This window comes from Dipodomys ordii, unplaced genomic scaffold (genome assembly GCF_000151885.1).
Source record: "Dipodomys ordii isolate 6190 unplaced genomic scaffold, Dord_2.0 Scaffold39, whole genome shotgun sequence".
Classification (NCBI taxonomy): Eukaryota; Metazoa; Chordata; class Mammalia; order Rodentia; family Heteromyidae; genus Dipodomys; species Dipodomys ordii.
In genome coordinates, this window is record NW_012267255.1 from 8,620,092 (window position 1) to 8,621,407 (window position 1,316).

At 39.7% G+C, this 1,316-nt stretch overlaps 1 protein-coding gene across 2 annotated transcripts in view; it reads right to left on the reverse strand.

The window, feature by feature from the left end:
• LOC105987095 (dimethylaniline monooxygenase [N-oxide-forming] 5-like) overlaps positions 1 to 1,316 on the reverse strand; it is a 16,375-nt gene that overhangs the window by 5,174 nt on the left and 9,885 nt on the right. For both annotated transcript variants that reach the window (XM_013018250.1, XM_013018251.1), the window contains exon 6: positions 786 to 1,141. In XM_013018250.1, coding sequence (XP_012873704.1) covers positions 786 to 1,141 — 356 coding nt within the window. The remainder of the gene's footprint in view (positions 1 to 785; positions 1,142 to 1,316) is intronic.

The window sequence follows — 1,316 nt, forward strand, 5'->3', positions numbered from 1 at the left end:
TGTCTTTCTAGCTTAGTTGCGATAGATTTAGCTGTGCAGAAGCTTTTTATTTTAAGGTAGTCCCATTTGTCGAGTCTCTCTCCAACTTGTTGTGATCCTGGGACTCTGTTCAGGAAGTTCCTTCCTGTGCCTATTAGTTCAAGTCTTGTGTATTTCTAACTCAAGGAAGGACCACAGAAGGCAGAGAAGTAAGGACTTGAGAGACTGAAGAGTCCACATTCTGGAATAGTCTATACCCAGGTCTTAATTTTTGGTTGAAATTAGTTCACATCATGTTTTAGTATTTGATGTTATCTATATTAAAAGACTGGGGTTTTTGCTTCATAAATAATACCAATTTTCTCCAATCTGGAGTGATCTGGGGAACATTTTCTTCAAAGACTTTATGCCTACCCTACCTCAGACTTAGGAAATGCACATTGCCAGGGATGGGATCAAATCATGCCTCCTTGGGAAAAATTTCCCAGCTGATGTTGGGATATGTACAAATGATTGATATAAATTGCTACTCCATATTAATATAGGTTGTTGGTTAATGAGACATTAACAATTTAAATGGTTAATACATTTATTAGTAAATGATTCCTATAAATTGTTAATATTACCTATTAATCTCAGTTTTTGCTAAATTTTAAATTCCACTTAAAAATAAATTTTCAGTACTAATTTTGTGCCAAGTACCATTAAAGTCATGTAGACTGCCTCTAGCCATTTAAAAGGAAATACACCAACATAACTAAACACATCACCAAATAACGAAGTAGTCAGTTTGTGTCTCCACTTACCTTTGAACACTTGGGTAACCCAGCGCGCTTGCAGTTCTGCAATGGGCATGATGGCTCCCAAAGGCTGGATCAAGCCTATGATTGCAAGTGTTGGTTTTTCCAGGTGAGGAGGAAAAACTTTCTTATACAGAGAGACCTTATTTTTGACCACTTTGACAGAATCATCCTTAAGAAAAGGAAAGGCAAAACTATAGCCTGTGGCAAAGATGACAACGTCAATGTCCTCCTCCCTGGAGCCATCCTCAAATATGGCTGCTGTCTCTGTGAATTCCTTCACATTTCCTTTCACTTTCACCAGGCCAGAAATGATACGATTTGGCAGCTCATCATTTACTGTTGGATGCTGACTCAGAGCTCTGTGAGTGGTAAGAAGGATAAAGGGAAGGAGAAATGAGTGACCAAGAGAGAGAAATGAGGGACACAGAAAAGGGGAGAGGAGGGGCTGGGAAGGTGGCTCAGTGGTAGAGTGCTTGCCTTGCATGCCTGAGGCCCTGGGTTCGATTCCTCAGCACCACATAAGCAAAAAGAAAA